The sequence below is a fragment of the Rutidosis leptorrhynchoides genome, chromosome 9, assembly GCF_046630445.1.
Source record: "Rutidosis leptorrhynchoides isolate AG116_Rl617_1_P2 chromosome 9, CSIRO_AGI_Rlap_v1, whole genome shotgun sequence".
Lineage (NCBI taxonomy): Eukaryota > Viridiplantae > Streptophyta > Magnoliopsida > Asterales > Asteraceae > Rutidosis > Rutidosis leptorrhynchoides.
Genome location: NC_092341.1, coordinates 306845215 through 306868109, shown reverse-complemented (window position 1 = coordinate 306868109; position 22895 = coordinate 306845215). Strand labels below are relative to the sequence as shown.

Sequence of the window (22895 nt, the reverse complement as noted above, 5' to 3'; positions counted from 1 at the left end):
AGCAATACCCCCGAATAATACCCATCACCTCCTTAGCTATAACTCATAATTTCCTTAGCTCTTTCCCGCTCGAAAAATCATTTAAAGATAAAGTTTAAATTTGGTCAAAAATTTCTGGGTTGTCACACTTAAGCTCTAATACCACTTGTTAGGAATTTGTGAAGACCTAAACAAGACAAGTGATTGATCATAATCACTAACCCAAGAACGACAAACGAATAATTAAAGCAAAACGATAAATAAACGACACAGAATTTAACGTGGTTATATCCCAACTCCAAAACATGGAGAAGGGTTTACCCAACGGGCACAAACCAGAGAATTTTTCTTATTATTTTCGTGCACAAATTACAATGAGGTTATGGGGTCTATTTATAGGGGAAGCATTAAACCTAAAATCTTGTTGCACAAGTTTAACTTAGCCTTCAAGTACAAAAAATATTCCATAAAAACAACTCCTTGCTCCTTAAGTAAACTTGTTTTATAAGCTTGACTTGTCCTCCAAACTTGACTTAATCTCCAAGGTATTTCTATCTTGTTTCCTTTTTTTGTTTCAATGCTTCATCCTTCTAGAAGAAATACATAAGGTAACAAAATCCCTACGACTTGATCACTAAGTCATACCAGAATTCTTGTTCCTTTGATCAAATTCTTCACACCTTCAACAAAACCTCACTCTATTTTACCAACTTATATGCTTTAAACATACAAAATGGATTAAATTGATTAAAAGATGCCATATTAGTAATCAATTCAGTGGTTACCTCACTAAAGCGATTATTAAGCTCTCAATTTATCATATTTAAAATCATTTAAAAATGTCAATCTTGAAGAAAAGTTAGATTGAAAAAATTCGTTTTTCAGTTTATCCCATCATATGTTACTTTTCTTTTTAGAAATCTCTATAGGTGTGTGGCATCATATCTCTTTATTATCAAGAGCTATTAGACCCCTTATAATGAGGCGTTAGGTTCCCTCCGTCAGACTATGTGGCAATTTTTAACATCTACTGACAGATTTAACGGAGTGTCAGAACTGACGGTTAGTAGGCGTTAGTTAAACTTCTGACACAAAAAATGAGATGCTTCACTTTATCCACCAACCAATCAATAATTTCTTTTATTTAATTAATATATATTTTTTATTATTAATTTATTTGCGCACTCAATTTTGAATCAGATTTTACCACATTAACTTATCCAATATTTGATACAAAAAACTGTTACAACGCTTAAAAAATGTCATAAACTGACATTGCCATGTCACAAGTAGATTGCACTTTTTAACCAATATGTGCACTATCTGCCTGTGACGTTACAGTCACGGTTAGAAATGATCTTATATCAAAATGTGCAAAGAACAATACATAGAATACCTACGTCTGATTAAAAAAAAAAATAGATTAATTAAACTACAGCAACACTATGCATAAAACTTAAAAACTAGTACAAGTAATAAACTCTGCTTGCCTAATAAATAAAAATATTTATAGATAATTACTTTGAGTGCACTCTGAAAATTACAAGCTTGGATAATTGTTAATAAATGTGGGTAGTATCAGTTGGTGATTCTTGATAAACTGCTGCGAGAGTAACTTTTGAGGATGAATCACTCTATTGACGTTTTGTCCATGGGCCTGTAAGTGTATATTGGCATGTATAATATGTGGGCTTAAAACAATGGCGAAGTGTATATCCATACACTAAACAAATATTCGATTGGCTAGTGAAAATATGAGATGGTGTTAATTAAAAAAAAGTTCCAATATTGTTTACTAATAGGATGTGGGCTGTGAGGTTTTGGGCTAACGAGTGGTGTCATGGACTCATGGGTCCACACCACCGTCTATAAAGCTCCTCCTCTGGCCATATATACTACTCCGTGTACTCCGTATCTTTAACCATTTACCTAATCACCTCAAAATGTGATGGTAGTGAGCTTTGAATTGGAACTCTTCTTGTAAGGATCCAGACTATCATGTGATGATTTAAATATAAAATAAAATACATTGTTCCAATAACGTATATTTTTGGGTGTTGCAACTATAGTTTCTGTAACATCCGTGTTACATCCGTCCCACATCGGTTGGAGAGGGGAACGAAGCATGTCTTATAAGGGTGTGGAGACCTTTCCTAGCATGACGCGTTTTGGGACCACAAGCGCAGCAGATCTCATGAGAACTCTGTAGTTAAGCGTGCTCGGACGAGTGCACTACCAGGATGGGTGACCTCCTGGGAAAGTGTTCGTCGTCTTTGGTCGCCAAGAAAAATCCGTGCGCAAAGCGGACAATATCATGCTACGGAGAACGTGTTACCTGGGATGTTACAGTTCCAAAACAAATACAGATTAATATCCTTCGGTGCAACTTAAGTAATTCTTCTACAAATTATACTCCTTAATGATTTGATAGATATATTTAATAATTTAGCCAAAAACTCCAAAAAAAAATATGAAAGGTTTGTATTGATGGCAAACTAACCCCACCAACCAATACATGAAACGATTGAATGCAACAAGTGAAGACCATTTCAAAACAAGGGGGGCATATGCATTTTTGGAAGGCATCATTATTGGGTTTCATTGTGTAAAAGGTAGCTTTCTTTTAGGGCACTCTTTCTTAGCCACTCCAATCTACATCTACATCATCCCATTATATTATAGTGGGATACTAGTCTCCATGGACCCTTTAACATGTCATTAATATAATTTTAATAATTGTTTATTACATATGGACAAAATGACCCATTTTTTATATTTGAAATTGAAGTAAACATGTATATTCCAAAATACACAACTTTACTTTACTTTTTGTAAATGGTACTCGATTTATCAAAAGCAAATGCAAGATGTAATAATATATGATTTTTTTTATTTTTTTGTTTTTATTTTTTTGAAAGGCATAATATATGAATTTTGATTCCCAAATAAATTCATTAAATAACCACCAAATCAAATTCTCCAATAACATACACGAGCTTATGTTATGCATTCTGTTAGACTTCCTAAGACCATTCAGTATCATAACGAACCGGAGTTTTCAAAGCTTTGAAATTGAATGGCTAACCCAAAATTAAACTTTGTATATTGTAACACAAACACTTCGACTAATAAACTTACACAAATTCAATTTTAAAGTTTGAGGTGAGAGTGTAAGATAAGAATGTGTTTGTTAAAGGAATATGTTAAAGTTTTTTAATGTGATATAGCTCTGGATGAGAGAATTTCTATTAAGGAATGTTAAGATAAGCAGCGGTCTAAAAATCTTGAAAGGGTAGACAATAGCACATCATATTGTTATTATTATTAATTTTGTTGTAACTTATAAATAACAATTACACTAATAACTTATTAATAATCACTCCACTAACTATACTATTTTGTATAACAAACGATTACAAAGACAAGTGTTCCATGAGGGAGTATGCTTGCTTCTACTTTTTAACCAAGAAAACGAAAATAATCTAACGATGTCAAAAAGATCCTCTTTTCTAATAAGATTAGAGGCAAAAAGAATGTCGTTCCGATCCTCCAAAGCCACCAAAGAGTTGCGGAGACAATGCAAAGAGCTTTGACACTCAAAGACGCGTTAAGGGAACGAGATACGATCCAATCACACAATTCTTCCAGTGTCGAAAAATGGCCAATGTGGATCGATCCATAAGAGAACACGGTTCCAAAGAGCACCAGCAATCTCGTAAGAGAGAAAAGTATGATTAAGGTTCTCGGTATCCGAGTTGCAAATTGGGCAAACGACAGAGTCAAGTTGAAACCCACGGCTGGATAAATTGAATCTTGTCGGCAACCTATCCAAATGCAAACGCCACATAGACACGTTTACCTTTATTGGAATAACCTTGAACCACCAAGTCGAATGATACCGAGTCGGAAGCCAAAAGTTATCCAAAAATAGCCGACTTTCATGAACCGTAAAAGAGCCCTCCTCATCAAGGTTCCAAGTCCAATAATATGCTCAATCTGTAAGGGTATTCGTATGAATTTCGAGCAAGAGAGATGCAAAGTGGCACTTACAAGGAAGCGTGCGAGACCATGCCCCAGAAGGTCCCGAAACACATTCAAAAACAGTAACATCTGGAGTTCTTTCAAGCCTGAATAATCTGTTATAACTTTTCTCTAGTAATGTCACTACCGATAAGTCTTTCACGAATTTTGTATCCCGACCATTTCTCACTTTACGGACAAGAGTGGCTGAACTTAAAGCTCCAAACACCTGGCACTAACCATTACATACCATCACGTATGCTTAAATTTATTTTTAAGTAACTTTATTTGAAAATATGAGTTTTATTTACTTCCTTTACATTTTTCCATTTGAAAATAACTGAAACAATATTTATGTTTTGTAATTAATTTATAAAGTATGAAAATTTAAATATGATATGTTTAAATGTAACTTTAAAAATTTAAATATTTATTTGGATTTAGAAATGCTAGAATATAATTTATAATTGCAATATTAGAATATTGTTAGAAAGCATTCTGTCACGAAATAAGACAATAAACTAGTAATAAAGTATCCATTTTGGTTGAAATTAATTAGTAAAGATATTTATTTATTTATTGTATTATATTGGAATGACCAATAGGATCCACAATCTCTCACACACATACAAACAGTGATCTTCATACAAAATAGGAACACTGAAACTGTTGCCGACACAAATTATACATCCCACCAAAATATCCGTTATAAAAAACACATCCTAAATCCTCCTAAATTATAAAGATAATAATAATAATAATAATAATAATAATAATATAATAATAATAATAATAATAATAATAATAATGTAACGCAATTAATTATCTTCAAACACTAGTATTTTGTTTATTTTTATCTTTTGTGTTTTCTCTCCCCAAATTACACCTTTAGCAAGCAAGCAAGCAAGCAAGCAAGCAAAGCAAGCTTAATTTATATTTGTAATTGTGAAATAAACTTTTTTTTTTGGGGGAAGAAAAAAAGAGAGTGAAGATGGGGATATTAAGTACAATTTTGGGAGCATTTGGTTTTGGAATTGGAGTTAACATTGGGCTTGTTATGGGTTACTATTTTTTCATCTACTTCCAAACATCTCATGTTGAGGTTAGTGATCCTTTTATTTATTTATTTATATTTATTGATTTTAAAAAAAGAAAAAGAAATTTTTTTCTGTGAAATGGTAATTCAGGTTCATTCATAATTACGTATATTTGAGCAAAAGTTGTGACTCAGTTTGTATGTCAAGTTTATTCTTGATTATGAATCATGATGGTATGCTTTTGTTTGTGTTTTTTTAGTGTCAAGTTTTGAAGTTTAGATAAGATGCTGTTCATATACAATATTATTGCCAACAAGAAATTTGCCTAAAATTTTATAAAATGCAAAAATTTTGTTTCTTTTTGCCTAATCCATGTTTTCTCACAGAAGAAACTATTTTACATTTTATTTATCTTTAAGACTTAAATCAAATCGAAACAAGTTCTAAATGTGCACAAGTTGTTTAATGTAGTTTGAATAAGGATGAATAAAATATACTCCGTACCTAACTTTACCAAAGTTCTCATTTAAGGTAATAAAATTTTATTTTGCTCAAATAAAGGTACTAAATAAAATAATTAAGTAATCATAAATTATCAGTTACGGATATTTTTAAGTACTGTAACTCCTAAGGCGTTACATTAGCATTTTTTTTTTTTTTTTTTTTTTTTAATTTATATGGGTTACCTTGAACTAAAAAGCATTAGCAGTTTAACAAATTTGAATATTTGAAAAACTGAGTTTATTTTGAAGATAAGGAATCTCATATGAGCAGAATAACAAAATTTAGTCTCCTCATATGGCAAAATTCAAACCATACTTATCTTTTTCTCAAATGCATTTAATATTTTCTAATGATAGTACGAGTATTTATTAAAAAAATAAAACGTTTGATTTTACAACTTAATAAAACCTTTGTCGCCATTTTGTCACCTCAAAGAACTTATGTTAAGGAAATAAAATAGGACTACAAGTTTATAACAGGAATGTATAAAATGTGTTGTAGCACTTAACCATTATTTTTTCTTAATTTATCAGACACTTGTTAAGTTATAGGCCTATTGAGTTCTCAGGTTTGAATTATGTCTAGGATGAATATTTTGTGATGATCAAGGAAAGGTTGAATACAGTCAGGGAGTATTCTTGCTGGGTTGCGTAGGGTCGGATTACCCGACCTTCCGGGTAGCCCGAACAGGGAAAACATTCTACCTGTTATTGTATGAAATAAATTGATCAATTGTACATTAGTCTTTTTCCATCTTTTATTAATTGTGATGTTGAGTATGCTAGTTTTGACTTGTGCTGTTTGGTTGAAGTTTTAAATTTTGTGGAGTATCATAAATTATTTTTTCAACTGGAACAATATCAATACATTATTAACATATCCATGGAATAATTCTCATAACTGTCCTTGAAAAGCCGATTAGGTCATGCAAAAACTAAAAATGCTTGACTTTTTATGGATAGTCTCAACACGGATCCCGTTCCGTTTATATAGTTCATAATTTCAAATTATGAAAATAAATAAATATAGCATGTTGACTTAACTTGTTACTTGAATATTAAGGATCCAAAAGTACGCCCGTTGGTTGAAAAAGATTCGAAGTCTCTGCAAGAGATGCTTCCTGAGATACCAATGTGGGTCAAAAATCCTGACCATGATAGGGTATGTCCTTTCTTCTTAAGTCAACTATTGTTACGAAGTTATTATGTCAAATGTGCAGAAACATGAAAATGTCTTTGTTTTAAGACCCTTTAATTCAAGTTGTATTGTGTGCAGGTTGATTGGCTTAACAGGTTTATCGAGTTAATGTGGCCATATCTAGACAAGGTAGTGATTCAAACAGAATTTTTATAACTATATACGTGTAAATTTCGATCATCGTTTAATAATAAAAAATGGGTTTATCGGGTAATGGTTTATATTTAATGTGGCAAATAGCCTGGTGGGATACATGTCAGGCGGGTCAATGTAGCCCGGCATGCTCTTTAATGTATAAAACCTTCTAAAATTTTGAACGCACTAAAATATGATTAAGATTTTAGATTGATAATGTATTACTACTAAAAATAAGTATTTTGGCTTACAGGTCAACCCAGCTCGTTCAAAAACTAAAGTACATGTTTGACCCTAAGCGTTTGTGAGTTGTGACCCATTACCTAACCAAAACCATTTTGCCACCTTTAAGTAGTGATTGTTTGAACAATTTGCAGGCTATTTGCAACACTGTGAAGACGATAGCGGAACCTATCATAAAAGAGCAGATACCAAAGTACAAAATCAACGCAGTTGAATTCGATACACTTTCGTTAGGCACCCTACCACCTACTTTTCAAGGTTGTTGAAAGTATATAGTACTATTTAAAAAACTACTTCTAATCATCATATAAGTAAAGTAGCAGCTGATTGGTTATAACTTTTATTGTTTTATGGTCATACAGGAATGAAAGTATATACTACGGACGATAAGGAGTTGATAATGGAACCCTCGTTCAAATGGGCTGGGAATCCGAACATACATGTAGCTGTAAAGGCTTTCGGGTTGCGACCCACAGTTCAGGTTTGTGTGTAAACTTGAATATCGATTACTGTATAATTTAAACATTTTGTAAAACTTCAAAAGAAAAATCAACAAAAAGTGATCAGTTTCGATCTGTGTTAACCATTACCAAAAGATATCTGTGGGACCCAAACTCATCTTGGCCTGTAACTCAACCGACCCGCCCAATTTACCACCCTTAAAATACAATTAAACTAAATGCTACTCATTGTTTGTTGTGCTCAAATTATTATTATTTTTTTCAGGTGGTGGACTTGCAAGTATTTGCTTCGCCTCGTATCACCTTAAAACCATTGGTTCCAAGCTTCCCTTGTTTCTGTCAAATTGTAGTGTCTCTCATGGAAAAGGTAATAAGTCTAGTTTCAAGTTTGTATCTGATATTTTAAAAATCATTTACCATCAAAATTAATTAAAATTTTATATCTTTTAAAACTTCATAACGGTTCTATTCGAACACCCTTTATAGTAGATTAATTTGACCATGCATTATTTTTATTTGTGAAGTTAAGTAATTGATTTCTGTGGGCTATGACCCTCAAAAGTCAAAGATTGACTTTTTCATTGCGTGTGCAGCCGCATGTTGACTTTGGGCTAAAACTGCTTGGGGCCGACATCATGTCCATCCCCGGCTTGTATCGGTTCGCGCAGGTAAGTGCGTTTGTTTTTTAGTTACTTACGAATTATAAGTTTAGAATGGAATTAAAGTTGCAAGTCTTACATATATTTTTCGTTCAGGAACAAATTAAAACTCAGGTTGGAAACATGTATTTGTGGCCTAAAACACTCGTGGTACCTGTACTCGACCCTGCAAAGTAAGTATTTGTTAATCCTAAACAGTGTTGCTGAACTCGGAATTACTAGGCGAGTACTCGGTCAAACTCAGTCAAACTTGGTCAAAGCTCAGTCAAACTCGGTCAAAATTCAAGATTACTCGAAAAATGGCCAAAACTTGGGATTACTTGGAAAATCAGTTAAAACTGTTTAAAGTAGGTCAACACTCGGTCAATATAAGTCAAAATTGTTCAAAGTAGGTCAAAACTTGGTCAACATCCGAGTACTTTCTGAGTACTTCCCGAGTTGCCGAGTACTCCCTAAAAAGTCCCGACCGAGCACTCCCCGATTAACGATTTTTGAAACCTTGATCCTAAATATTTACTCTATCAGCATTTGGGAAGTGATTACGTAACGAGTATATGGTTCATATTGACAGAGCGATGAAAAGGCCCGTTGGAATTCTAAATGTGAAGGTTGTTCGGGCAATGAAACTTAATAAGAAGGATTTTATGGGCGGGGCTGACCCGTACGTGAAGTTGAAACTAACCGAGGATAAACTTCCTTCCAAAAAAACAGACGTCAAACATAAAACTTTGAATCCCGAATGGAACCAGGAATTTAGTTTGATTGTGAAGGACCCGGAATCACAAGCTCTTGAGATCCTTGTTTATGACTGGGAACAGGTACAATGTTAACCCATTTTGCCTATAGAAACGGGTCATTTTGGGTTCTATTTAATCTTTACTTGGTCAATATCTTATGTGGAGTAGGTTGGGAAGCATGATAAGATGGGGATGAATGTTGTACCGCTAAAGGAGATTACGCCTGATGAAGAAAAAGTTATGACTCTTCAACTTCTTAAAAATATGGACCCGAATGATGCTCAAAATGAGAAATCTCGAGGTCAACTCGTGATTGAGTTAATGTATAAACCCTTCAAAGATGATCAAGTTCCGGCTGATGGTGACGGAAATATAATAGAGAAGGCGCCGGAAGGTACACCAGAAGGTGGTGGTTTGCTTGTGGTTATAATCCATTTAGCCGAAGATCTTGAAGGGAAACACCATACGAATCCTTCGGTTCGTATGCTTTTTAGAGGTGAAGAGAAAAGAACCAAGGTAACTTTATTTCTTTTAATTTTTATTATATTATTATTATTATTAGGATAGGGATTTTCTATCGACAATCATTAAGGCTGTCATTAAGGCTGTCATTAAGGCTGTCATTAAGGTGCTTAAATATTTTGTATCTTTGAATAAATGCCACAAAAAAAGTCAATATTAACCTGCATGTTAACCATAGCCCTGGCTGTCGTTAGAAAAATCCTTTTTAATATTATTATCGTTATCTTTTTACTATCATAATTATAATTAATAATTATGTGACTAGAGAACATATAAGTAGTATTCATTTTTGTTGGATGCAGCTTGTGAAGAAAAACCGTGATCCGAGATGGGATGAAGAGTTTACATTTACTTTGGAAGAGCCACCAACGAACGACAAGATGCATTTCGAAGTCGTTAGTACTTCTTCAAGGATGGGTCTGATTCATCCTAAGGTATGAACAATCATTTGGTAATTTCGACCCGTTTACTTACGAACAGGTCAACTTGCCTTGTCTTAAATGTATGAAGAAAAAAAAAAAAAAGTTTAGCTTTAAATGTTGAAACTTGCCCAGAAGTTTATCTAAAATGCTTACAATTTACTATTGTGTCAACTGACAGTTGTAATAATATATAAGCTACAATTAATCATCATTAGCACACAAAGTATTAGTTAGATTGGGCAAACATAGACCCTTATAAAAGTTACCCATTTGAACTAGTCAACCTGCTTGACCCACCCATTTTGACACGTGTGACATGTACCATAAAATCTGTAACTTTGAGAATTTGTTGGTAGGAAACATTGGGTTATGTGGAGATAAGACTTGCGGATGTTGTGAGCAACAAGAGAATCAACGAGAAATATAACTTAATCGACTCGAGGAATGGTAAGCTTCAAGTGGAGCTGCAATGGAGAACTTCATCTTAGAAGACATGATGATGAAGAAGAAGAAGTTATTATATATATTTTAAACAGATAGCATTCATGGTTTATTACCATCTTAAATTCTTAATGATAGTTCTATTGTGTTAAGTTAAATGTTTGATTTTACGCGACAAATTGTCTTTTATTCATGTTCTGTCGTGCGTAAGTTATTATGTTGACTAAATAAACGCTTTCTTGGAAAAGAAATTGCTTTTTCATTTATGTATTATTTGATAAGTTTTCTTCAAAATAATTGAGATAAATAAACAAAAATATGATTATTATTTAGGATTTTACTAAAGACCCTCCTTATAATTGTTATTAGCTTTAACTTTATTAATTGATTAATAGTTTGGTTAGTGGTTTCTGTAACCACAAAGGGGGATTTTTGACATTGTGGATTGTTAACCATAATCTCCACTTTAAAAAGTTAGACACTAACTACTCTACCATCACGTCCGTGGTCATTAGATACAAGCTCTTATGATATAATATTTTGAATTTGATATCTTATATAAGATTCTAAGTTTAAATAATGTATGTGTATGTTCTCCCGAATCATATACTATAATATGATTTAATAAATAATAGTATAGTAACAGTAATAATAATTAATATTAATAATTAATATTAATAATATAGTATAAAAAGGTAAAAACAGTCGAATATAAAACTTTATCTTTTAATCTTTTATTTTTGCAAATAATTTGTATATTGAATTGAATGAATTGAAATTGAATAGTTGAGACAAAAATTTCCCCGGAGGTGCTATTTTCAATTGACAACCGTCTGATACCTTTTTTAAAGGCACAACTTTTTACCAAACCCAAACTTTTGAATGTTATGTGTCTTTTGAATGTTATGTGTCTTTTTGTACAAGTGAATTTTAATAAAGCAAATATTAATTTTATTTTATTATAAAAGTAACTAAAAGAAGATTCTTATATTAATTTTTGTTAAAGGAGACGAGGACCAGAAAGGATCATCTAATTTAGTAGATATCCATTCGATTCCGCTCTTAATAGTGTATGCGAACGATTTAAATAAATAAATAGTGAATATATTATAAGAATCATCGTGTATATACATATATACATTTACATGCCAACATCATAAACTACTGAAATGTTACCGAACATTGAAATGTTATAATAATATTTTTTTTTTGAAAGGCAATAATATTAATAACAACAAATGTACATGTGGTTTAGGAGAACCACTTTAAGCAAGAATACATCAAGAATAGAACTTATCAGAATGCTAGGCAAGTAATACCAACCAGACACGACCATTACACGAGAATGTTAAACACTAAGATAGAAGGAAGGGTTAGACAACCAAATATGCCAAGTGAGTTTCTTGGCCCGTGATCTATTGGATATCCACTCAAAGGATTTCATTTGGATTTCATTTAAGGTTACCGGAATACTCCAAGATTTACCTCGGAATATCAGGTTGTTTCGGATATTCCAAATGAAATAAGCACATACCCATTCGACCGCTTGCCATACTTTCTTCCCGAATGCCGAAGAAGGAATTGGAGCGTTGCCACGAAGAATTTCGTTCAAACTTAGGTTGTTGAATAGACCAAAGTTCCACCACCCGAAGACACGATTCCAAATATCCATAGCATTTTTGCAAAAAATGAATGTATGATCCAACGTCTCGATATCGTCATCGCAAATCGGGCATCTAACCGAATGCAAATCGATACCCCTTTTGTCAAGTTCCACCCGCACCGGTAAGCGTTTTTTTAAAACCCGCCATACAAAAATTTCCAACTTTTTAGGGATCAATTTATTGCGAATTGTAGCTGCTGCTGTGATATTGATTTGTGACTGCTCCTCTAACAGGTTTGTCAATTCCTTTACTGAGAAGATGCCACTCGAAGCCGGAGACCAGCACCATGTATCCCTGTTCCTGCTACTGAACTCGAAAGCTTCAAGGCCACTGATTAGATCAGACATTTCACCACTCGTACGTCCTGTCGGTTCATGAGACCAGTCCCAATTAAAGTGTATGTCAGAATCTATTTTCACGACACGATCACCAACAGTTGCGGTTTTAAGTTTTTCTAATCTGAATAGCCTTGGGTATTTTTCTCGAAGAGTACAGTTACCGAACCATTGATCATTCCAGAACAAAGTTGAAGCTCCATCACCAATTTGCCTGATGAAAGAATTCCTGAAGTTCACGTTTGCTTCGTCTATTGTGCTACCTGCCATAATAATGTTAGACCAAGTGCCCGAAGATGATGGGCGAAAAGGTTCACCCGCCATCTCCAAGCCACCCGAATTACCATAAATACTACGAATAATTTTTGCCCAAAGTGAGTTGGTTTCGGTTTTAAACCTCCACCACCATTTCCCCAAAAGTGCGAGGTTTTTGTTTTTTAAAGACCCGATGTTTAAACCCCCCCGATCGTATGATGAAATAACGTTTTCCCATTTAACCCAAGCAATTTTATTCCCCGATTCAGTCCCGCCCCAAAAAAAGGAACGTCTCACTTTTTCAAGTATTTTTAACACACTAGGCGGAGCACGAAAGAGCGAGAAGTAATACAGCGGTAGACTATTTAGGACCGATTTCAAAAGGACTAATCGACCTCCAAACGACATCATACGCATTTTCCAACTTGATAACCTTGATTTGAATTTGTCTATTACCGGTTTCCAATCTTTAAGTTTCTTCATATTTGTACCAATAGTCAACCCAAGATATGTAAACGGAAGGCTCCCGACTTGGCAGCCAATATGATTAGCAAGACAACTAACCTCATTGAATCTCACCCCGATCCCATAAAGGCAACTTTTTACAAAGTTTACCTTTAGCCCAGACGCCAATTCAAAACAAGTAAGTAGTTTCCGAATACTACAAACGTTATCCTTACTCCATTCACCGATAAAGATGGTATCATCGGCGTATTGGAGGTGAGAGATTTGAATTTTTTCGTTCCCAATTTCCGCACCTTTGAAGAGTCCTCTATCCAATGCAGCTTTAGTTAAAATATTTAATCCTTCTGTAGCAAGAATAAAAAGAAATGGGGATAATGGGTCGCCTTGCCTTACACCACGATTTAGATTAAATTCATTTGTCGGGGAGCCGTTGACCAATATAGAGACCGACGCCGAGCTTAAACATGCATAAATCCACTTCCTCCACTTACTTCCGAACCCCATACATTTCATCACATCCATAAGAAAGTTCCAATTGAGACAATCGAACGCCTTTTCAAAGTCAACCTTGAAAAGTAATCCTTGTTGCCTAATTGCTTTGAGGTATTCGATGCTTTCATTTACGATAAGAGCCCCATCAAGAATAAATCGGCCTTTTAGAAAGGCACTTTGTTCCGATCCAATGAGTGTGGGAATGGTTTTCCTTAGCCTATTAGAGAGAATTTTAGCAATCACCTTATAATAACTCCCGATAAGACTAATCGGTCGGTAATCACCAAGGTTCAAAGGATCGGCTTTTTTTTGAATTAAAGTAACAAAGGATGCATTACATCCGTGGGAGAATTCGCCTTTATCCCAGAACCATCTAATAGCTTCCACAAGATCATCTTTCAAGATACTCCAAAACTTCTTATAGAAATTCATATTGAATCCATCCGGCCCGGGAGCCTTATCACTTCCACATGCAAGTATAGCTTCATATATTTCTTTCTCATCAAAAGGTGTTTCCAATTCATTTGCTTCAGAGTTCGAGATCGAAGGGTAACACAAATCCTCCAGACTAGGCCTCTCCACATTTGGTTCTTCAAAAATGTTCTTATAATGCTTAAATATTTCTTCTTTGATAATTGTAGGAGTATCATTCCAAATCCCGTTGATAGTTAAACCCCGAATATTGTGTTTGTTGTTTTTCCTCCGTATTACCGAGTGAAAAAACTTGGAATTTTCATCACCTTCAACCGCCCATTTAACCCGAGCTTTTTGCTTCAACATCTTAGTTTTGAAATTCTCCTTTTCGAACCACATTCTCCGACTCTCTTTCCATTGAATTATTTCTGCATCACTGATCAGACCGCCTTCCGCTTTTAATTCGAGGGCATTAGCAACAGATTTTAGACGATCAATATCTTTTTCTAGTTCACTGTATTTTCCGACACTCCATGATTTAAGCGTATTTTTAACATTTTTAAGCCTATTCCTGAAAACACAATCTTTGCGTGACAAACCTGTAACCGGGACAGACCACGCCTCTCTGACAATCGGGTCAAGATCTTCCTCTTCAAACCACGCATCAAAAACTTTGAAGGGCTTAGGACCAAAATTTCTTTCTTCGTCTCTTAGCATAATGGGACAATGGTCCGAGCGTTCTCGATCCAAAGCGGTTGCCGACAGATCCTTCCATAGGTTAAAATAATTTTCTGTAACCAAAAACCGGTCTAATTTGCTAAATTTGAGCCCATCGTCACTAACCCTCGTAAAACACCTTCCCCCTAATGGAATCTCAATTAAACAATTGTTTGCAATGAAGTCATTGAAATTTTTAGCTCTATATTCGATGTATTCACAATTCATTCTTTCGTTTTGATTACGTACTTCGTTGAAGTCTCCACATATTAGCCATGGGATTTCAACCCCGCTCATTAGTTTTGACAATGAATCCCAAAGTCTTAACTTACCGGGGTCATCATGAGGACCGTATACATTGACGATATTGGCTTCTTTACCATTCTCTTTCCAAATCCCATTGACCCCAATCACGAAATCAGAACTAATAACATTGACCGCTTGAAAGTAGTTTGTATCCCAAATTAGAAGTAGGCCACCCGATTTACCTACCATTTCTTTCTGAATGAAATCGCAATCACTAGACCCCCATAGTGAACAAATCCATCTTAAGTCGACTGAGTGCAATTTTGTCTCTTGTAAGGCTATAAAAGAAGGTCTTTCTCTTAAAATTAATTTCCTAACCCACCCGAATTTATCTTCGCTACCCCCGAGTTTAAAGCTTCTAATATTAAAGGAAATGATCTTCATAAAAACAAAGGAGAATGAAACAATTGTATAGAACTTACAAAGCATGTTTCTGCTTCCATTTCAATCCTAGTTTCGTTCCATATTCCCGAATACCCATATTTTTGAGCACATTAGACTGACCATACCCATTAGACTGACCTTTTCCGGAATCTGCTCCTGTATTTGGACAAGAGTGGCCTTTAACTGACCCCGATTGCATATCCTTTGCTTGGTCTTCTTTTTGAGTCGCACACGAAGAACATTTAGATCTTAACGGTTGATTGCCCGGTCTGACTTTCCTTGCGTTGTTTTTAATGTTCAGCATACGAGAGGATGATTTCCATCTTCGAACACTTGTCCAGCAACAATCTTTGTTTTCAAGATTAGCTTTTTGGTTAATTGTTTTTTTCTCCGCACACTTTGTCTTGACCTTTTTCATTTTCTTCTTTGGACTGATATTCGCCTGAGATTCATATTTGTCTTGACCTTTTTCATGGTTAGGTGTAATATCCCTAGATTGAATAGGGCTTACAACCTTAACGGAATCATTGGTATCATTGAATTCAGCCTGTTTGTCTTGTGCCCTTACATTTGATATATCAGATGTCATATGGACATTATTTTGAGGTCCATTATTGATTGCCTCTTGCGTCCCACTCCCATGACCCTCATTTACTTCAATTAAATCTTCAATTGGGCCATTATTCTGTAGCCCAATATTATTTTTATTAATCATATCGTCTACTATGATCTTGTTTGGGCTGGACCCATCACAGTTTTTAGTATCTTCACATACTTGGGCCCTAAGTGGGCTGTACCCATCCAAACCAGTGTCATTATTTGAATCTAGAACAATTGTAGGTGGAGTATCTGTATTATATTCTTTTGTGGGACTAGGCTTCCCATCATGTCGGACATCATCATTGTATTGATCTTTTGAAAATTCCTCAGCATGCCGAACATCATCATTGTAGTGGTCCCCATTCCCTAGACAGCCAGACTCTTCATCTTCAACAATATTGTTGCCTCGATTCCGGTCTTCTTCATCGGTAGTATGTCGGGATTGTTCATCTTCATGGATACCATTTTGATGCTCATCTCCAAACTCCAGGATTTTATTGATGTTGTCGAATAAACCTTCATCATCAGATTCATACCCGAAATTGCTGGCATCTTCATCATCTTCTTCTTCATCTGTATTACCAAAGGTGTCGTCCACAAAGTCGTCATTGTCATCTTTTTGGTTATCTTGAGTTGCAGAAGTATTTGGACAAAGTGTATTTAAAGTAATAACTTTGCTTTTATCTTCTTCAATACGTACCCGAACAATTATTGATCCCAAATCCAATTTACTTGACCCTTCAATTAGACATGAATCCTGGACTAGAATTAATACCCAGCCATACAAGAGATTTTGGTATTCATTAGTAATATTGCAATTTTCTTTTGCTAGCACTTTACCCCACGACCCCGCAATTGCTTCGAAGGTACCTTCATTCCAACTCGTAACAGGAACACCCGATATCTTTGTCCATACCAATCTATTAGTCGACCAAATTGGTTGAGTAATGAGTTTTAGATTGTCGCACCATTTGTGTATAGCCAGATTCTTATTGTTGATTACGATTTTAGCTTCGAAAGTTGATGAGAATACTAGCATAACATTCAACCCTCCTAGATATTTGATGTCACAATTAGTCAACCCATCAGCACGACACAAATCTCCAAACTGGTCGATGATCTTCCAATCTTTGACAGAACCCATAACTGATCTTTTGAGCAGATGATTGTTGTTAGCTTTATTCCTCATCGAGACATATCTACTTGCCTTATCTCCTTCCACTTCACATTTGTTACCTATATTACTTGCAAGTTTATCCCTTAGGTCTTCTTTTTTGTGCAGTTTATCTCTCAGATCACCAACATATGCTCCAGCCACTTCTCTGAATTGGCGATGATCACAAAATGCACTGTTTCCATCATTGTGTCCATGAGAACGAGTACGTTGGTTATTTTCTTCATAATCTTTTCTATTGTCAGTGACTCTTTGTTTCAGTTGCTTCCCATCTCTTTCTATTGCCTTGAAGATTTTTATTGGACATCCATCCATTGTTATTGTGTTTAAAGAGTTCAGAAGGATGTCTGCATCTCCCACGTTGCCGAATCTTACAAACGCGAACCTCTCTCCGTTCTTCAGCCTTTTACGTGCCATGTAGATATCCCTAATATCCCCAAAATGTTTGAAAGTTTTCCAGAGATCCGGCACATCCCAATTCGATGGAAAGTTGAAAAACATGAATGAGGTTAATTGAATTCCGAATATCCTTGAGTAACGATCCATAAGTCCGCCGCTGTGAAACCCTCGACTCTTTGCTGTGCTCGCCGTATCTCTCCTCACTTTCTCTCTCCTCTCTTTCTCTCTCACACACGTCATTTTTTTGCAATTATTCTCTGTTATAATAATATGGGTATGAATAAAGATAAATTCAAATATTTTATATGCAATTGGTATATATATTGTGAGAGTAATCATGTAAGCAAGCCTGAGTAGTCAGTGAGTTGCCCAATAAAACACATCATCTGTGTTTGATTCCTGACTATGCCAAATCATTCAGAAAGGAAGTGTGACCAGAGGGTGCGCGTAATACGCAATTCACTCGGTATCAATTTCGTGCTCGGGAGCTTGATTATCTGAAGTTTACCATATATATATATATATATATATATATATATATATATATATATATATATATATATATATGTCACACCCCCAAATAGGGCCTGGGGTATTTGTGACTAATTATATCAAATTACAGTTGTATAAACGAGAACGACTCTATATGAGACGTTTTATTGAGTTTTGCAGCGGAAGATAAATAGATTACATTGTATTTAGAACATTAAATGTCTTTAATTGATATGATATGTAATGAAGACTCCAAGCATAGCAAGCAATCATTATCAAAGCAGCAGATATACAGCGGAAGCAATACTTAAGTACCTGAGAATAAACATGCTTAAAAAGGTCAACACGAGGTTGAGTGAGTTCATAGGTTTGTCATAAATAATGATTTCAGTAATAGTGTTAGACCACAAGATTTGTTTTTCATAAGTAGATCACTCAGATCCAATCAAGTTGATCTCCCGCAGGATCAAAAAGTTATGCCAGTGCGTGATATTTAGACTAAACGTTGTTTGCCCCGTGACAAGTTGTTCTGTCCTTGTCGTTTAATTTCATTATCAAGTAATACAAAGACTTAGTCAAATGTATCGGGGACATTACTCCCGATAGGCCTATCCCCAATAATTAAGAATGCCGCAGCAATTAAAAAATATCACTGTAGGGACTTAGTCGGACATAGCCGGGTATATCATAGTTTTAATAGTTGGTACTGATATTTAGACTAGACTTTCAAGTTTGCCCCGTAACAAGTTATCGTTTATACTTGTCGGTTTGGGACTTGCTGGTCATAGCCCAACATATCACAGTTTAATAGTTGGCACTTGTGTCTAACGTATAAAACAGTTATAAAAGTTGCGCATGTATTCTCAGCCCAAAAATATAGATAAAAAGGGAGCTATGAAAACTCACATTAAATAGCAGTTGAAGTATTCCACGCAAGAAGGAAAGTAAAGCAAGTAAGTGGTCTGGATATCAACCTTGAGGTATAACGTTTGATTAGTTAATGTCTAACTTGACATAAAGTATGTTTATTAATATAGCAACTATATTGACAGTGACGGTTTTCGAGAAAAGTTCCTATTTCTCAAAAGTTTCTATTTTTGTAAACCTACTATTTATGAAAAACTTTCACTTATAGTAAGCTTCTAGTTTAAGAATGTTCGGGTTATAATTCTTAACAAAGATGTTGTACAATCTCGCCCAAACTTCGTCGCTAACATGCAAGTCACTCGAATGATCTATTGTTACCGAGCGGCCCAGGATCTCTTGACCAGAATCTAAGTCTTGGCATTCGAGATCCACAAGCGTCCCATAATGGTAACAAGGATCACCCTAGGCCACAAGTAGCGGTGATGTTTGTAGTCTTTGTACACTATCTTTAATTATAACCTTCACGTTAGGTGCGTATATACATATGTATTCATTAATTCGATTTTAATTATAACTCCTATATATTAATTCATAAAAATACTTTTATAATTTTTAGTAACATATATTACTAATTATAACATGTTATTTATTTTAATTTTAATTGCATATAATTTATAACATTATTTACATGTTTCGGTAAAAAAATAATAAACCGAAGTAAATAGTAAAAAGTAAAAAGTAAAAAGTAAAAAGTAAGAAAAGAATACTTACTAGTAGTAATTCTTCAAAGAGAGAATGAGAGAAATTTTGATGTGAGTTTGAATGAGAAATGAGGGGTATTTATACTTGAAAAAATTAGGTAAAAAGAATAAAATAATTAAAAGAAAAAGAAATATTTTAATTTTTAATGGAATTTTAAAATTCAAAAGTATTAAATGTTAGGTCATGGGATAATGCACAAAATAAAATAATAAAAGTAGTTTTCCATTATAATTTTTAATTAAAAAGTAATTTATTTATTTATTTATTTATTTTATTAAAAAAATCATTTATTTTAAGGATTTATTTTTATATTTTTTTTAAAATACACAAATTGATTTACTACTTTTCCAAGAATATTTGTCAATATTTTTTTTATTCATAATAACAATACTGATAATAAAGATATTAATTATTGATATCTTGTTTAAAAATGATATTAATAATAATAATATTAATATATCAAATTAATGTGTAATTATTTACAAATAATTATTCGTGAATCGTCGGAATTAGTCGAGGTTAAATGAAATCATATAAAGATTTTTGTTTAAATTTTGTCGAAAATTTACGGGTTGTCACAGTATCCCCCTGTTAATAGCAATTTCGTCCCGAAATTTAGTTGTTTCCATCAGTCGGCGTTGTTTGTAAACAGGTGAGGATATTTTCGTTTTCTTTGGTCTTCACGTTCCCAGGTATGCTCGGGGCCTTTCGTGAATTCCAACTAATAGGATATTGTTTTGTTTCTAGCGTTTAAATCTTACGATCCATAAATTCAACGAAGTGCATTTTATTATTAATACGGAGGTTATCTAAAGGATTTAACAAGAGTGTCATTGATTAGGTTTCCTCAGAAGGAGATGATGACACTATGTAGGCATTTCAATACACATGAAATGAATAATAGTGAGCTTATTTAAACCTTGAGCGTTTATGCCATAATATTAGGGTAGACAAAATAGAGAGGACTTCATGAAAATCATAATCATGAAATTTGATAGAGATCATCATTGTTTACAACATGGATATTGTAATGGTGAATATGAGTTGAAAAATAGAGTTTTATCACCTTTGAATAATGTGGATAAAATGATTCGATTATAGAAAGAGTATAAACGAAGCTATCGCAAAAGATTGAAATGAGGAAATTAAATGTTCGCTTTAACTTTTGACGTAGTCACGATTGATTTTCGGGATTCAAGGAATTAGAGGAAATCTTCGTAGTCTATAGGATTTGATTCTCCGGTAATTAAGGAAATTAGGATTTTCTTTAATTAAATGCGGTGAATTGCCTCGATTGCTATGTCTGGAATTTCGCTATAAATTAGCTTATTCCGTTTCATTATCTTCACCACTTCTATACTTTATTTTCTCAATTCATATTTCCAAAAGATTTGTTAATATGCTCAATCCAGTTCTTGTTCTTGACCTTATATTGGTTATCGCCACAATCTTCCTTCTTTTCCAACTCCCACCAGAGGAGTCTGTTTACTTCTATTATGCTCTAGGAATTATTGTTTTTTTTTTTGTTCTCCCGTGTCTTTATATTGCTATACGCATTGATATACACGGTTTGTAATTTCAGTGTTGTTATCGGGCTTTATATTTTCCCTTATATGTCGAAGCTCTTTGCCTTTTTATTCTCCTCTCGACTCTAAATAAAGCGAGTAATGGTCCAGAATTTGTAGGTATGAAGTTTCGAATGGACATATTTAATGTTCTAAGAAAGCAATAGCACGATCTTGATTTGTCAAATTACCAGATAAAACTATCAAGAATATATGTTCTTGATATGTTTAGAGATTATATAGAATGTAAGAGTCGTGTAACATGGCAAATGATGATTATAAAGTCTATGAATCATCATCTTCCATTTAAAATTTAGCATGACTTACTGTAATATAATCACGTTGGCCTGACGTCATTATATTATACTAACTCATGCTTCAATTCTCAACACTTCTTCAAAACATTTTAAACTTGAATTTTTTTAGAATATAGAAACTAATACAGTTTCCTTTATGATGTAATAAAGTTATTGCAAAGAGATAATTAATTGCGGACAAGAATCGTTATAAAGATATCTTCAGAAATATAGAGGATATTTATAACGAAAGATACAGTGATATCTTAGAATTTCTAAGATCGAAGGATGATAAAGAAGATTTGTCCGTAAAGGTTTAGAGTCAGGAGCATGGTATTCGTTAATGACCTCAGCAGATACTGAATCATTTGGATTCTTTGAAGGCAGGTTTAATCTTTGTGATTTATCCACAGCCTCCTTCATACTTTGCTCAATCCATTTTCCAGTCCCAAATCTGAGCTTATACCATTCTTTATCATCAAACTTGTAGCCCTTAAGACCTTCTACAATGTTTCCTCTGCATTTAATACATCTATATTTGAATCATCGGTTATCAATGGTTTCAAGAAATTTTATTTTTAGATGATTAAACGCTGACTGTAATCGTCAACGGATCTAATGGTTGACGAATAGGTGTTGTTGATTTCAAAAGTAATGAATGATAATTTCGGTGGTTTGATGTGATAATTCATCATAGAATACGAATGAATATAATTCATGAATGTAGTAATCTTTAGGAAGATAACACCTGCTAAAGCTTTACTTGAATTCCAATATGTTAATTTCAGAATGTGTAACTGATTTTGTATGAAGATGATTGTGTATCATTGTGAAGGTAGTGCGTATAATTAATGATTTATGAATCGAAATTGAAGAATGTACAATGTATTAATGTGAGATGTAAATATTTCTCGGGTATTACTGATGTCGTAGCGTGGGGGTATAAAATACTATTAAATTTTAGCAGAAAATACTATTAAATACGATACAATTTTACACAAGATATTTATTTATTTAGAGAACGGATATACTTAAACCTTGCTACAACACTTATAGACAGTGTACCTAATCGTACAGTAGTGTAGTTTTTAGTAAGTCCGGTTCGTTCCACAGGAAATCTTTTTTAAACAAAGCTCAACGCTATATTGGTTTACTTTTATAAAAGTACAAATATATATATATATATATATATATATATATATATATATATATATATATATATATATATATATATATATATATATATAAATAATATTATTATTATAAAGGGGGGTTTTTACCGTTTAATGACCGGTTTGTCGATTTTAAAACTTTAGTCGCAGTTAAAACCAAATAAATACAAGACTTTAAA

At 33.8% G+C, this 22895-nt stretch overlaps 1 protein-coding gene across 1 annotated transcript; it reads left to right on the top strand.

Annotated features, from left to right (window-relative positions):
* The first annotated feature begins 4961 nt into the window (after positions 1–4961).
* Positions 4962–10623, top strand: LOC139869393 (synaptotagmin-2-like). Its single transcript, XM_071857711.1, has 12 exons — positions 4962–5101; positions 6603–6701; positions 6816–6866; positions 7250–7373; positions 7478–7596; positions 7842–7943; positions 8170–8244; positions 8332–8408; positions 8807–9053; positions 9141–9488; positions 9797–9928; positions 10273–10623. Exons 1-12 carry the CDS (start codon positions 4991–4993, stop codon positions 10402–10404), a joined length of 1617 nt encoding a protein of 538 aa, XP_071713812.1. The 5' UTR covers positions 4962–4990; the 3' UTR covers positions 10405–10623.
* Positions 10624–22895: the final 12272 nt, after the last annotated feature.

Bases quoted from the DNA above. Each gene is read 5' to 3' on its own strand.
- LOC139869393 (XM_071857711.1), top strand. From the start codon at position 4,991: ATGGGGATATTAAGTACAATTTTGGGAGCATTTGGTTTTGGAATTGGA. The intron at 7,374-7,477 runs GTTGTTGAAAGT...ATGGTCATACAG, and splicing joins CCTACCACCTACTTTTCAAG to GAATGAAAGTATATACTACG. The intron at 8,245-8,331 runs GTAAGTGCGTTT...TTTTTCGTTCAG, and splicing joins GCTTGTATCGGTTCGCGCAG to GAACAAATTAAAACTCAGGT.